Source organism: Bactrocera tryoni, chromosome 4 (genome assembly GCF_016617805.1).
Source record: "Bactrocera tryoni isolate S06 chromosome 4, CSIRO_BtryS06_freeze2, whole genome shotgun sequence".
Taxonomy (NCBI): Eukaryota; Metazoa; Arthropoda; class Insecta; order Diptera; family Tephritidae; genus Bactrocera; species Bactrocera tryoni.
Genome location: NC_052502.1, coordinates 38,321,798 through 38,335,886, shown reverse-complemented (window position 1 = coordinate 38,335,886; position 14,089 = coordinate 38,321,798). Strand labels below are relative to the sequence as shown.

The 14,089-nt window shown below is 36.0% G+C and overlaps 1 protein-coding gene across 1 annotated transcript in view; it reads left to right on the top strand.

The window, feature by feature from the left end:
- The window catches only part of LOC120773833 (integrin alpha-PS2), a 68,091-nt gene that overhangs the window by 33,979 nt on the left and 20,023 nt on the right, over window positions 1–14,089 (top strand). The window contains exon 4 of the mRNA XM_040102954.1: window positions 8,350–8,476. Coding sequence (XP_039958888.1) covers window positions 8,350–8,476 — 127 coding nt within the window. The remainder of the gene's footprint in view (window positions 1–8,349; window positions 8,477–14,089) is intronic.

The window sequence follows — 14,089 nt, the reverse complement described above, 5'->3', positions numbered from 1 at the left end:
GAACATATCTCGAAATTTAAAAACTCCTGAAGAACTTTGATATTTATGTACAGTTGAAAATGATTAAGTCTGTTTAAATAGATAGGTAGATAGGAAAATTGAGGCTTTGCACTGCGGTCTATGATCTATTGTCCCCACCCATATAACACATTTGGTCACAAAGGTTTAGCATCCTGAACAATTCCAGAAGCCTGCTGAGAGCGACTGAGGTGATGTGATCCCTGTTCACGTAGGGATTTGAGCCTGCTTCTGCAAATTGCTGGGCAATACAGAATCAGGTCTTCAGGAGTTTCCTGTTCCATGGCGCCGAACCGGTAATTTGCGCCAGAGACTATGCCTATGTTGGACAAGTGCTTCCTGAGCCTGAAGAGCCCTTTATAGAGCGCGACAGGGGGTGAAATTTGTTTCGAGGAAGGTTGATAATTTCCTTAAACCTTGCAAGGTTGTCCCTCCTAGAAGTAGCTTAGCATGGCACATTCTTGTTACCTGTTGCCAATGCTGTTCTCTCCCCACTCCCTCCTCAGTGCGGATCACTGGGACCCCACTGCAATCCGTGATACTGGCTCCAACATCCTGGATCTCTGCTCACTGACTTATAGCGAAGACGTCTGCTTGAAAGATGCTCGGAAAATGTCCCATTGGTATGGATATGTTGGCATGTGGTCCTGCAATGCCTGCTCCAATGACTTCCGTTGTTTCCAAGCCGTCAGTGTACCACTGGATAGTGCTGCCCCTCAGTAGTAGGTCGACCGTGAATCGTTCCATTCCGCCGGGAGTAACTCTGAACTTCTTTGTAAAGTTAAGCCTCTTCGTAATGCCGTCTCTTGGAAGAAGGGCTAGTGGTATGTCTACCCCTAGGGCCTTAATTTGTTGAGATGATGTTATCTTGCATTTGCCGAAATCCTCTGCTGCCAAGAGCAGCATGTTTGATTACTAGATACAGCAGTGTGAGTTAGAGCATGACTTCAAGTGCTGCGATTGGGCAAGTGCGCATTGCCACTGACGCGCAGACACAGGCGAGCCTGTGCAGCTTCGGTAGTTGAAAGCCTCCCGAAGACTTAGATGTTTAAGCAGCCGCTGAATAAGTGACAATAGGTCTTACGATCAAGGTATACAGCCACCTAATGATACCTGGCTTGCAGCCCTAGGCGTCTGCATATCATGAATGCCTGGGTGGTTTTGTACACATAAAATTAGAAATCTATATTATTCTAACTGAGTGGATTTTTTATGATACATAGTAAGAGAAGTTCATTCTTTGAAAGTTCTAATAAAAAATATGTAATTTTCCACAGTTCAATAGACCATGAAATCTTTATCAGATGATCTACATAGATTCTTTATCCCGAAAGGTTTATTTTGCCTTTTTGGTAACCGGTGTAGGTAAACACATTTTTTTGAAAGCAGAATTCAGGCCATAATTTTTAGCTCAGTCGTTTATGAGAAATCATATTTTTTGGTTGGCAGAAAGCTTTTCCTTAGACATCAATATATGATGGATCGTTTTTGTTTAAGTATTCATGCAAAAATATCTTCGTTAAAGTTGAAAGAAATCGCAACCATTATTGAAGATCCGGCTATGCATTTGGTGGGATTAGAAGGAAATCTTCTAAATCTAATCCCTCCTCCAAAACTTATAATTCGGACCTATACTGTTAACAATTGGATCATTTGAAGAAGCAATCGCACGAAAGTGATCAGCTTTGGCCAATATGAGAGACCCGAAGCTTTGGTTAGAAGCTTATTAGGTATCCGATATCGATATTAATGCTAACAGCGGTCTGCATTTTGCTCAAGTTACCAATTAAAATAGTGATTTTGGAATCAACGGCGTGGTAAAACAAAACTATAAAATAATTATTGCGTTGCAAGAAAACCTTTTTATTTATTTTAATTCCAAACAATGGAAATTTGTACGATTTTGTGAGTTGATATTTTTTTCAATGAAAACCAAGGCATATGATATCATTTTAATCTTCATAATCCTTACTAAAAATACCATTTTCAACACCTAAGACAACACATATTACTATCCCCCCGTGTATAAAGACAAATCTTCAACTAAATGTAATACAACAACTAAAAGTGTATTTTATGCGCTCCAACTATTTTTAATACGCTCAATATTGTCCATTGTTCCCTTGAATAGTCAGAAAATCACGATTTCCACTGTTGACGTTTCATAGTATTTAATATCGTTTAGCAAAGCATAAAAGGAAGAAGAAGCACAATACGAGCAAACTAAATAAATAAATAATTCAGAACGAAATCAAAAACGATCGCACAACAACAGCAACACAATCGCTGACATCGCCAACGAATTATGCTGATTTTTTATTGCGATTGTCTCCACTGTTATTATTATTATTGCTGTTATTATTTTATTGTTTTATTTGCTTTCGCAGTATTTTGATTTATCTGCGACATACATACATACATACATATTTAATCCATTGGTCAAATCGGTACAATATATCTTCCACTCGACTTGCCTTGCCATGCCTTTTCTGGGGACTGTGCAGTTGATGGCCGCCTGCGCTGTTGTGCTATTATGCGCGCATGCGCACATTTAAAAGGTACATATTATACCCATGCTCGTGTTCTTTTACGGCTGCGCGGCTGTCCACATTGTTATGGACTCGTAAGTCTTCATCTTTAGCACTGCGGACGTTTTTTTGCACGCTGACAATAGCCTTAGCTGCCAAGCGACAACTGCACAGATATAATATATAAATATATATGTATATATCACGGTGCATAAAGTTTGCGGCATTTATGCAACAGCACATGTAAGTGTGTGTGCTTGTATGTGTGTACAATTATGCCCTACTGCCTTAACCTTTTCATGCCGCAAATGGTCAATATGACTTAAGCTTCTTGGTTATAAAAAAGATGTCGAAAGGACAGAAGACGGTTTAGCAAAGCGCAAATAACTTTAGCTATCTTTTGTGCTCTTAAATACGTTTTTGTTGTTTTTGTTTTATTTTCATATGCATTTTTGTTCATAGCGCGTGTGTGTGGTGGTGTCTTGCAAACAACTTATTCTCATAGTTTGGCGATCTACTATAAAAAGCGCATAAACACATACATACATGTGTCCATGCGTATATAAGCTCATATTTGAGGGTCAAGAGCACAGTGTTTTAATTTGCAAATAGTATACACAAAATTGTTGCAATAGTAGAAGTATCTAAAGAACTCACAATTTGCTATCTTTAGCTCACTGCATACTTTTAGGCAAAATTTCAAGCCTTAGTTTAATACAAGCTCTAGTATGAAAATGTATAATAGAAGTTTTAGATAAACCTTTAAGCTATTCAAATACCATTTTGATTATATTAGCTTAACAATTTGCTAATTTACAAAATGAAGGAGCTGTATGAATACATAGCCCTCACAATTAAATCTCGTTAACCGGACCAAGCTCGCATTCACAAGAGTTAATTGCATCGTTGGGTTTACGGGTTTCAAAAAATCGAACTCTTTTATTGCCTTTTTAAATTCTACAACACCTCTAGAATATTTTCCTATATTTTCAGGTTGATCCGAGTATTAGTTTTGGAGACACAGCCTTGAGAACTTGTGCGCTCGCTCCTCTTTAAACGCGTTTTTCTCGAAATCGTATTTTTGATTTCTCGAGAACTATCTAACCGATCTTCATGAAATTTTACACAGGTTTTTGGGATACAATTCTTAAAGACGTGGACACAGGATTTATTTTTTCGTTACAACTATTTGCAAAATAAAATTCGCGAAATTTTCATCGAAATTGTAATTTTTTTTTTTCAAAAAATGTCTGCCAAAAGTGCAGTTTTCATTTTTTTCCTTCATCCATGTTCTAAGTTAAGGTTTTAACTAAAACACGCATTATTTCACTTAATTTCAGAATTTCTTTGTTAATAGTGTATGTTTGTAACAATAAAAATTATTATAAAATATTTCAATTTTTACAAGAAAAAAAAATGTTTGAAAAAGATTGTTTCTACCCAAGGAAGCCAATGTAATCCCTTTATGAAATGTCAAAAATTGCTAAAATATACTAGAAAACAAGTAAGGAAGGGCTAAGTTCGGGTGTCACCGAACATTTTATACTCTCGCATGATAAGGTGATCGAGATTTCATTATCCGTCATTTACATATTTTTCAAATACCGTATTTGTGTAAAGTTTTATTCCGCTATCATCATTGGTTCCTAATGTATTTAGACAGAGAAGGCATCAGATGGAATTCAAAATAGCGTTATATTGGAAGAAGGCGTGGTTGTGAACCGATTTCACCCATATTTCGTACATGTCATCAGGGTGTTAAGAAAATATTATATACCGAATTTCATTGAAATCGGTATAGTAGTCCCTGAGATATGGTTTTTGGTCCATAAGTGGGCAACGCCACGCCCATTTTCTATTAAAAAAAAGCCTGGGTGCAGCTTCCTTCTGCAGTTCGTTCCGTAAAATTTAGGGTTTCTGACGTATTCTGTTAGTCGGTTAACGCAATTTTAGTGATTTTCAACATAACCTTTGTATGGGAGGTGGGCGTGGTTATTATCCGATTTCTTCCATTTTTTAACTGTATATGAAAATGCCTGAAGAAAACGACTCTGTAGAGTTTGGTTAACATAGCTGTGGTAGTTTCCGAGATACGTACAAAAAACTTAGTAGGGGGCGGGGCCACGCCCATTTTTCCAAAAAAATTACGTCCAAAAATGCCCCTCCCTAATGCGATCCCTTGTGCCAAATTTCATTTTAATATCTTTATTTATGGCTTAGTTATGACACTTTATAGTTTTTCGGTTTCGCCATTTTGTGGGCGTGGCAGTGGGCCGATTTTGGCCATCTTCGAACTTAACCTTCTTATGGAGCCAAGAAATACGTGTACCAAGTTTCATAATGATATCTCAATTTTTACTCAAGTTACAGCTTGCACGGACGGACGGACGGACAGACAGACATCCGGATTTCAACTCTATTTGTCACCCTAAACACTTTGGTATATATGTTTAACTCTATATCTGACTCTTTTAGTTTTAGGACTTACAAATAACCGTTATGTGAACAAAACTATAATACTCTCCTTAGCAACTTTGTTAAATAGTTCGTTTTTTCACTTCGAAAGTTTCTATGAGATAGCTCCCCAATTACCCCGATTTATGAAATTATAATATACATATGAACGAAGAAAGATGGTTATAGTGAGAAAATTTAAGAAGATAGTGAAAATGATGTACTCACCTCATAAATACACAAATTTGAAGATATTTTGCAGAGTCTTTAATTTACAGTAACACACTTCATTTTGATAACACTTTTCTAGAAAAGAAAGAAAATAAAAATATTTATTAATGGGAATAAATTTGTGATTTTTCAATAAAAATTTATAAAAATAAAAACACGTTTGTGCTTATATACTTAATATAATAATATATACATTAAGAGTTTTTGATGTTGGATTGAATTGAACAAAACGGACACACCAAGTGTGATAAAGGCGATTTTTTGAAGTTAGAAAACAAACTACTGCATCAATTCTTTCAAAATTTTTAGAGAACATTTTGAAAATGCACATTAAAATTTTTGCAGAAAAAAGTCAAATTTTTTCCAGTTAGACAAGATCTTCGATGAAATCTAAAAACATCTCTTCTAAAAGATACTGTTCAAAGGCCTAAAGTCTCTAAAAAAAAAAAAAAACAAAACAAAAAAATTAAAAGTTATTATTTTTAACAAAAAAAAACTTCAATTTTAAGCAAAATATTCGTAAAGTTTATAACCCTTATTCGTTGATCCAGAAGTGGGTCAAACATCTTATAAAACAAACTGGTTAATACTGAGTAGAAAATAAATGCAGGAAGAAATATTGATGAACGAATAAGAGAACGATGTAATAACTAACGCTGCTGTCTTAGTAACACCAAACAATAACTATAAGCTTGGTCAGTAATAGAGAAATAGAAAAGCTTGTAAATCAAAAAAGGCGTTCAAGACGAGAATGGCAGACAAATGGCCTCCCTTCCACTTAGAAAAGAAAAACTTTAAGCTGCAAATCTTACCCAACACAAGTTGTTCGACTCATAAAAGAACTCAATCCAAAAAGTCGCCAAGACATGATAATATTACCCCAAAAATGCTAATGGAATTACCAAATATTGCTGTAGAGGTGTTCTCTTTGTTCTTCAATGCAATTCTTAGTTTTGGATACTATCCATGGATCAATGGATCCACTATCGATTTCATGGAAAAAGCCGCAGATTGTTCTGATAGATAAACCTCGGAAAGACCTAACGCAGACCAATCAGTCTTTCTAAAATATTTGAAAAATGGTTACTGTCAAAGATGTCACATTTCCTCAGACTTAGCTCAGCTTTGATAAGGTGTGGCACGAAGGCTTTTTATTAAAAATTTAAAAAATTATACCTTTCGAATTGTATAAAACATTGGAGTCTTATTTAAATAGTAAACAATTTATGGTTAAATTAGGAGTTTTCATTTCTGATGAACGAAAGATGAGAGATGGTGTACCACAGGGCAGTGTATATATACAGCAGATTTTCCACGAGCTTATAATGTATTGACTTCAACCTTTGCGGAGGACATAGCTTTAATGGGCCGTAGCAAATGCGATATTATAGCTTCAAGAATATTAGCGGAGCATTTAAGTTCTTTCGAAGAGTGGCTAGCCAACTGGCGTATAAATGTGAATGAACAAAAGTGTGGGCATGTTACCATTTCGCTAAGACCAAAAATATGACCGAAGAAACTTATCTTGGTATTCACCTAGATAGAGGACTCAAAAAGTAGAGGACAGCAGAATGAAACATATAGTATATCTAAACTTCGAAATCAGCCAAACCCATTGGCTAATGCTTTAGTACATTTCTGGGTGTATGTTCTCATTATATAACTTCGTGGGAAAGAGTATGTTATGTTACAAGCTATGTATAGGTTGAGATTCGCCGGTGGTTTATTTTGACGGTTTGAAATGACTTTCTGCTCTCTACTTTATATTATCTCTATATAATCGAATTGACAGGCAAAACTTTTGAACCCTCTCTAGGCGTTTAAACTGCCCCACAAAATCTGCAGTCCGCAATCAATCTTCGTCGCAAAACCTCCACCACAGCACCACCGTGCACTGCCCATCAACGCTTTTGTCCAGCGATCAAAGTCTTTTCAATGCACTGAACGGACTGTTCTATTTCAGTTATTGTTGTTGTTCTTTTGTTTTTTTTTCGCAAATAAAAAATTCTGTTTGCGCTTTAATGCATTCAACGTGTGCGCGCAACACGACGGCGATGTCCACCAACACTTTAGCGTCTAACAAACAACAGGAGCAGCAAAAAGGAAAAAAATGTTAAGCTACAAAATTTCAGACGGACAACTGTAAGGCATAGCACAGCATGGAATATATGCATATATGCTTTGCCAAATATTTTCAGACATGAAGTGCTTAAAATTCAGCTACAAGCCAGCACAAAGCCGGCGGTGAAATGCAGCGGATAGACACCACTCAACCGCCAGCCGCCAGCCGCCAAGGTAATAGTCAGGAGACAAGCTCACCGGCAGCTCGAGCTAGCATGCCGCGCCGCGCACATAAGTGAGCAGTGTGGGCAAACAATAAAAGCGCAAATGCTTCTCACGTGTGTGCCGCGACCGTGAGGCCGAAAACCCTGCTCCACTCGAGTATGCGCGCCGCAGCAGATGAGGCGCATAGGTAATCCCCCGCCACTGGTCACATATCCACGTTCATATATGTATGTATGTGGCTATGTTTGCATGCTTAAATGTGCGCATGTGTGCACGCATAAGTGCTTAAGCTTTGCCTCGGGCCTTTTGTGCAAATATGCTGCAGCGTTTTGCTTTTATATGCGCCCATTTTTTCGCCTGTGGCCCATATAAGGCGCGGATGCGTACGCCGCGTAAGCCAAGCATTTGTGCATTTCAACTCTTTTTGGTATAAGTACTCCGACGCGTATTGTATAAATTTGTAAAAGTAATTGCATTCACCCAATATGCACATAAGTAAACAAATGCGCAAACAATTTAATGCGCAGACGCAAACAAATAGTGACGTTTTAGTGGGAATCTCTCAAAAAATAAAAAAAATCATTTCAATGCGGACCAGCAGCGCCTTGAGTGCGTTAGATGTTGGTGTTGAGGTTGCTGTCTGGGCTAAAGTGAGGTTTCCCACTTTTCCTCTAATATTTTCACCGTTATTTATTTGAATTGCATCGACGTTTATTTATGTATGGAAATTAAATTTAACTCGCGCATTCATTTTTTACTTTTTATTTTATTTATATCATATCCCCTTGCATATTTTTTAACTGCTCGTTATTTTTTACTTTTTTCTTTTAAGGCCTGTGCTCCACGCTACGTCTTCCATACAATGACACCGAATAAGTCACTGCGTTATGACCCAGTCGGTACGTGCTTTACATCCAGGAATTTGACGCATTTCAACGAAGTCTCACCCTGTCGCACAAGTGAGTATGAGAAATATTATTATTATATGGGCATAAATATTGGATGGAAGTTTATTTCAGCCCGACTTACATATACAAATATAGGCATATATGTACTACATATAGTATACTTCATAATTTAATTTTATTTGTTACGCTGAATAAGAATTGAATTATGTGCACACAGTTGATAGAATTTGGCAGCCGAAATCGAGAGCTAAAACTGTGACGCATTCCAATAATTGAGGAGTGTTCAGAAGAAAATTTTAAAAATTTTAATTGCGCAGGTTTAGTAGGTTCAATTGTGACATTCGTTACTCCTTTATGAATGCTTGACCAAAAACAAAACTTTGACGATGTCCCAGCCCCCACATTTGTCAGCCATGCCACGGTGCTACTTTCTCCTATTTTCAAAAATAAGTCGTATTTTTACAAGATAGATGAAACTCGCTCAAGGAGCTAAAGGCTATCCCAAAAATCGAGTCTGAAAAGTTTTTCCACGATTGGAACAAGCTTTGGCATAGGTGCACAATATCGAACGGTGTAAAAAAAGGCGAATTCCGGTGCTTTCTGCACACTTCGCATAAGCCAATTTGAAACGTGGTATTAGAAAAGTGGTCTCGAGTTATCTTCGCGTCTATTGATATTTTGCTTCTTTGTTTCATATATTTGAAAATTGAAAGAAATGTTATGAAGACTGAAAAGTAGTCCATTAGCCATGCACATTGTTGATGTTTAGTAAGTACAATCTACTAAGCTGACAATTCTATTAACTGGACAGAAAGGCTGGTAAACAGATATTGAGAAAGCAGCCTTAAATTCGTTATTTTTGCCAATGACATTTATTTGTATGAACATATTCAAAATTAGTCGTTTGGATTCTTATACCGACAAAAACGTTTTCACCTTTATTCGTTAAAAATGGTCACTGTATTGAATAATTTATTATATGATTAACAGTATAAAGTGGACCCACTAGTAATTTAATAAAACTAAGTAATCAAAGCATAAGTGAATGTAAGCTTGATTTTCAACAGCAATAACGACTATTGCCTAAAGCCTATTTCCTCTTTAGATTTTCATAAACCTCAGGCATTTAATATATACTATCTTACTTCTTATTAAAAAATGGATGAAAGCAAAAATTTGTAACATTGACTCTAGTTATTATGAAAAAAAAGCCCCAAACCCCTAACATGGGTCTCCTCGGTTAAAAAACAGCCTTTTTTCAACAATTTTTTTCTCACATATAAAATTAAACATTTTATTAGAATTTTTATGGTTTTAAACATACACTATTAACAAAGGAATTCTGAATTTTTTTTTAAACAAATTAGTTTGAACTCGGCCTTTGCAATGCGATTGTCGGTGACCCCTCGGAAAAAGGATCGTCCCCCGTTGGCAGAATAACTACTTATAGTTCCATAATGATGCAAATCATCTAAAGTGAAAAAAATACATGTTTTAGTTAAAACTTTAACTTAGAACTTGGAAGAAAGAAAAATAACTGAAAATTGGGTTTTTGGCAGAAATTTTTACAAAAAAGGTTCGTTGAGTAGTTCTCGAGAAATCTTGCCAACCGACTTCAAAAACAAAGTTTTCAAGGCTGTATCTCCAAAAATATTACTCGGATAAACTTGAAAATTCAGGACAATATTCTAGCGGTGTTGTGCTATTTAACAAGACAATAAAAAATCGATTTTTGGAAACCCGTAAACCCCTGTAACCCCTTAATAACTACTTGAGATAAGTGACTGCGTTTCCTGGCGAAACTTGAAGGTACCTTTACTCTTAGTCTGAGTTCTGAATAGAAAACTATGAACAGATGATTGTAGTCTGAGGAAGAATAGTTCAGTTAAACCCAAGAGCTATTATAATACTGCCCAATTTAATGTTAAACTTATGAAATATTGATTATTAACCACACGTTACTTAAAGCTCTGCAAAAATTCAACACACTTGATTATCGTGAGTATGACATTGACTACTTATTATAAAATGCAAAAAAAGGATTGTATTTCAATAAACTATAGCAACGAGTTTTTAGAGTATTTCATATAATTCTTGGTATTTCGTGACTTCTAGATATCTAAGACGAGTTCTAGATAAGTCTGAAGAGAAGCAGAGGAGGTGTTACGGCCTTTCTCTCATGTCTATTTCCTAGAAGTTTCAATTCAGCCAGAAATGAGCCTCATCGTTGAAGATAATTTTTCGATGAAAACACTTTTTCAAGTTTTAATGATATAGGCCAAGATCTTTTCGCAAAAATCGTCAAAAGCACGTCACAGAGATGCCAGACGCTTGAGAACGACGTGTGAGAGACTGATATTTGTCTTCCTCAATTAATGCGCTAGCGGCAGCAGTACTCTCGACGCTATGGACATCTCCTTGTCTCATTGGCCCGGGAACATTTTGTACTGTGCATGTGAAATCAAATTTTTCCCCGAGACGCTCAATTGTTGAACTGACAGGACGGTTATGACGACCATAAATTGGCTGTAGCGCTCTTAAAGTTGAGGCCACTGACTGCGAATTTTGGTAGTAAATTTTAATAATTTCGACTCGTTGTTGGATAGTATATCTTTCCATGATGAAATGGCAAACCTTATTGAAAAGAAATGTCAAAAAAGCGGGAAAAATATGGCGTCGTTTGCTGTCACTATCGGCCTGCTTTTGCAGCATCCCTATGAAAATACCCGTTATATGCAGCCGCTTTCCGTGAACCGCCACATCTATTGCCTCCCTGCTTAAGAGCATTTAAAAGCAAATCTTTAATTTCATAAACTCAGCTTTTATGAGTAGTGTTTAAGCTAAACACCGAATTTTTCATTAAATTCGAGTTTGTTTCATTAAGTTGATTTTAAAGCACATTTTTATGTGGTAAATTCGTATTAGTGAGTAGTATGGTTTTAGGGTAAACACCGCAATGATCGCTAAACTTGAGTCTTGTAGGGCATGTTAAAGGTGCTGTAAGTATTTAGTATATAAAAAATATGTGGCAAGTGCAAATTTATATACAAATATGTACTTATATGTACTGCAGCATAATATTTTCCAGCTTAAAACATACATTTACTTTCTAATGACTTTTCGTAAATTTCTTCATTTTAAGAAGACCATAAAAGTGCAGGCAATTACCATTAGCATTTCGTTGTGGTTTGTCAACGGCAATTTTGTGGAAATTTCATTTAGCAAATAAGCCAAAGTCAAACAGTCCGCATGCCACTCTTCAAACCAAGTGCCCGAACAAATTATTTTTCTTAGAAAGGAGCATTCAAAAGATGTATGTACATATTTATATTGAGATCTTTGCATTTACTAAATCATATGCCAGCTAATGCTTTTTTAGTGAAATTTTAGACAAGTATTCGAGGAAATCAATTAGGAGCGAAAAAGAGAAAGGCTGTTTTTTTACAAATATTAAATATTAGAACTATTTAATTACTACTGCAGTAAAGGGATCTTATGCATTGATACATATTCCTATCTAACTTTTACTTGCTTCTCTCGGGGAAACCGAGATTTTCAAATAGTTTAAAAATTTTTTTCGATTTTTGGAAGATGAATCCTGTATAGAGAAAGTATATGGTAGTATTAATATTATTATAATGCTACAATATCATTCATGTTAGCCTTGGACTACCAACAAAAAAATATATACTATTTTATAATATTTATAATAGGACTCAATATTTTGACTAATATACACATATGGTTATCCTCAGCTCGCATACTTCTATACTCTACATGAGTGCAAGGCATGTAAATCTACATCTATTTTTAAAATAATCCCACAAGCCCTCACGCGCTAGACGTTCCACAGCTGTCAAGTGCAATGTCGTTGTCTGCAACAACCAAAAACAACAACTTTTTGTAATTTCCGTTTCACGCACGTCTCAGTAATTTAGTCTTTTATTTATGAGCACTGCCTAGATTTCTAAAAATATGCGCTTAAATCCGAAAAGTATTTTTTTTATCAATGACACGCGGCTTTCCGCGGCACTTATAGGGTTAAATACACATACACTCTTAGTATAACCCTGTGATTTGAGTATTTCGGTAGCAGTCGATTTGTTAAATATTTTTAGAATGCCGTTACTTGACACTTACAAGGTATTTGATTACACAGTTTTTATAGCATTTAATTGTGGTAATATTCACCCTGAATGCAGCGGCAATTTGAAGGGATTCCCAAACAATTTGTGTCTTCATGGGTATATGGAAGGGTATGTACACATATGTCCATATGTATGGTATATACAAAACAATATGTACAAAGTGGCAAAAGTGTACACATTATCATCAGTACTACTCAACAAGGTACGTTAAACAAATGTGGTGAATTCGGCGAGAAGAAGCCTGCAAGTGTATCGAATTTACTTTCTCAAGTATTTTTTACAGCAATTTGACTTTTTTGAGCTGGTTGCGAGGATTTCCTTTTTGCTGTCACTTTTTGACGGGTTAAATGTGTGGCTTTCGCTGGTTAAACATATTTTAAATCGATTTTTATTTTGTGGTTAAGGGAGTAATTTGATATCGAATAACTGAGAGGAGTTGGCATGATATAGTTTTCTCTATATATTTATCAATATAAATATAATTACGAATACAAATGTAAATTGTTCTTCAAAATTCTATGTCAAAGAAATTTCAAGTTAAGCATAAGAATAAAAACACATAGAACTCCTTATTGACCTACTGTCCCTTCGCAATAAATTCATGATATACCCAACTACGACTATCGAAAAAAAAAACAATGAGCATCACCTTGACTTTTGAGCGGCTTTGTCGTGGTTTTTTTGGTTTCGTCACGTTGTTTTCCCTCCCTTCCGATGATTGTTGACTTGTTTGCAAACTCATGTCTCATCGGAAGTTATAACGCCCTCCATGAATCTAGGATCGGAATTCGCACGCTCAAGCACAGAGACCTGTTCACGATTCTCCTTTTTGAAAAACATGCAGCTTTATCGGAACGAGTCGAACAAGAACGCTTTTCGTACTTAAAATATCCACCAAAATCATTCGAGCGGACTAGCTAGAGATGCCGAGCTCTCTTGGCATCTCCCTAACAATTGTCTAACAATTTTCAAGCACCATATCCTTCCCTTCAACATTTAATATTTTTCAAATGGTTAGAACTACGATGAACTCGTAAGGATAATAAGAAACAAATAGTAAACCGGAAGGCGGATGACCTTCCCATTACCTTGAGACCTCATATGTACTTGGAAAGACCTTCTTAGAGGTGTCTATGAATCTATTTTTCAGAGTACAATGATATGTAATATGTAATATATACAATTCATGATAAAACAAGAAAAAACGTTAACTTCCTTTGCACCGAAGCTAAATACCCTTCACAGGTGCATTTCTGTTAGTAACTATGTGTTCAGTTTGTATGGAAGCTATATGCTATAGCTAACCGATCTGAACAATTTCTTCGGAGATTACATTGTTGCCTTAGAAAATAATATATACCAAATTTCGTGAATATATCTTGTCAAATGTAACAGTTGTCCATACAAGCATTTGATTCCGATCGTTCAGTTTGTATGGCAGCTATATGTTATAGTGGTCCGACATCGGCCGTTCCGACAAATGAGCAGCTTCTTGAAAAGAAAATGATGTTTTCAA